Source organism: Mastomys coucha, unplaced genomic scaffold (genome assembly GCF_008632895.1).
Source record: "Mastomys coucha isolate ucsf_1 unplaced genomic scaffold, UCSF_Mcou_1 pScaffold5, whole genome shotgun sequence".
NCBI classification, from domain to species: domain Eukaryota; kingdom Metazoa; phylum Chordata; class Mammalia; order Rodentia; family Muridae; genus Mastomys; species Mastomys coucha.
The window spans coordinates 56,992,404-56,994,686 of NW_022196911.1; the positions used below are offsets into that span (position 1 = coordinate 56,992,404).

At 36.7% G+C, this 2,283-nt stretch overlaps 1 protein-coding gene across 2 annotated transcripts in view; it reads right to left on the reverse strand.

Annotated features, from left to right (window-relative positions):
• Positions 1–2,283, reverse strand: part of Ulk2 (unc-51 like autophagy activating kinase 2) — an 82,644-nt gene that overhangs the window by 60,847 nt on the left and 19,514 nt on the right. For both annotated transcript variants that reach the window (XM_031354164.1, XM_031354165.1), the window contains exon 6: positions 311–484. In XM_031354164.1, the coding sequence (XP_031210024.1) occupies positions 311–484 (174 nt within the window). The remainder of the gene's footprint in view (positions 1–310; positions 485–2,283) is intronic.

Sequence of the window (2,283 nt, forward strand, 5' to 3'; positions counted from 1 at the left end):
GAGCACTAAAAGCACCAGAAAGGCTGAGATTCTTTGGATGTGTGTGTGTCTGAGTCAGAACTTAAGAGTCAGGATCATAACATGCTGCCCGTAAGCATACTACATCAGTTCCTCTATACAGAGAAGCAGGCTTTGCATTTGGACTTTACTAGACTTAAGAAAAAGAGTCACATATCTAAACAGATCTCAGTGAATCCTGTAACAACTTCAAAATGGCATTAATATAATCCATTAGTCTAACAAAGCTGAACTAAAATGACATAAAAGTACTGTCTCAAAAATGTCCATGAAGCAAGACATGGCTATTTACCTATTTTGATACGAATACCACTGACATTTGACTTCCTTCGATTGGCGTAAGACAACAAGATATTCTGTGGTTTGAGGTCCCTGTGGATTATCCCTTTGCTGTGCAGGATCCGCATGGCCGCGGCAATCTGATGGAGAAACACTCTGATGGTATCTTCACTCAGAGTTCCTTTAGCTGGTACAAAAGGAACCAAGTGAATAAGTAAACAGACAAAAATCAAATACCTTTTCATTCCATTAAGATAATTCAGCTGTTAAAGAGGGTACAAAATAAATAAGAACCTGGGATTCACATGCATTCCTTCTGTTAATTTAACAAGCAAAATCTAAAAAGACAACAAATTTCTAAAAAACAAAACAAAACAAAACAAAAAAAACCTGATCTGTTAAAGAGAACTGATTTGTAATTTTATTGTTGATATCTTTTCCTTTTTTCTTTCCTATTTTTACTAGTCAAGTTTCCTTTGGTACATCTCTGAGAAATGCCAATGTCCTTGACAGATCAAAAATTAAGTTTCATTTGACATTGGTCACACCTAGGAAAAATGTTCAAGTTTCATACTAAGCATCTTATGAACACACTACAGACAAGTGAAATCTTTGCATGGAAACTACAGCCATCTACTCTAGGGATTTCTATGTAGTAGTGTCACTTTCCTCTTAATGCTCATGGCCACAGTACTCCTGCCCCACATAGCATCTCTCAGAAGGGGAGAAATCTCTTTTTAATATATTTATTTATTTACTTATTTATTTAGTATACATCATACCACTTTCTGCCTGCATGTATGCTGCAGGCTGGAAAATGGCATCAGATCTCATTCCAGATGGTTGTGAGCCACCATGTGGTTGCTGGGAATTGAACTCAGGACTTCTGGAAGAGCAAATAGAGCTCTTAACCTCTGAGCCATCTCTCCAGCCCCAAAGACATCTCTAAGAAGTCATGCTTCCACTCTTGTAATCGTTATTCAGTGACTATCACAGCACATGGAGAGGTTACAGGCTAACAGCCTCTGTATGTATATGTATATGTAATAGTTAATATCTGTGTGGCAGGAGGGCGATTAAAATCCCAGCCCCTGCCCCATGTGTGACTTTGAAAGGAGATCCCTCTTGTGTAGAAATCTGAGAAGACTGACTTTATACAGTAGTTGTAATAATACAAAACAATATGCTTAATAGTGGAAACTTTAAAAGGCCTACCATACAATGTACAACCAAATTTACTTAGGTATGCAAATATAAATTTCTACAGTAATAAATCTGTCACAATGCAATCTCTTGACCCTGCATAAAAGATTTAAATCCTTCATGATAGGATGGAGAAATGACTCGCAGTTCAGACAGAGTGCTTCCAGTACCAAGTTTAGTTCCCAGCACCCACATCATGTGACTAAAAGCTACCTCTACAGTCCCAGGAGATCTAGTGCTCTTTTCTGGCCCCCATTAGCAGCTGCATGTGTTCACATAAACATATTAAATCTTTAAATCCTTTATGAGCATATTTCTGTCTGTGTAATTCTTAGAATGTATTCTATAACTTTTTCATGTGTAACAAGAAAGGTAAAATAATATTAACACGTGGAACAAGTGAAATACAATTGTTTTTAAATAATTTTAACATCATGTCAAGTGACACTTCATGGCTTGAAATCACTTTAATAACTTGTTGACATGCTATTCTTAAGGACCAGACATGGTGCTGCACACCTTTAATCCCAGCACTCAGGAGGAAAAAGCACATGGATCTCTGAGTTTGAGGCCAGCTTCATCTACAGAGTGAGTTCCAGAACAGCCAGGGCTACACAAAGAAACCCTGCCTCAAACAAAGACAAAGCAAAGAAACGAAAACAAAACAAGACAATTATGTCTTTAAGATCTAATAGAGGCAACTCCATGGCTTGAAAATTTTCTTTTTCTTTTTCTTTTCTTTTTTTTTGTTTTTGTTTTTGTTTTTTTTGTTTTTTTTTTTTT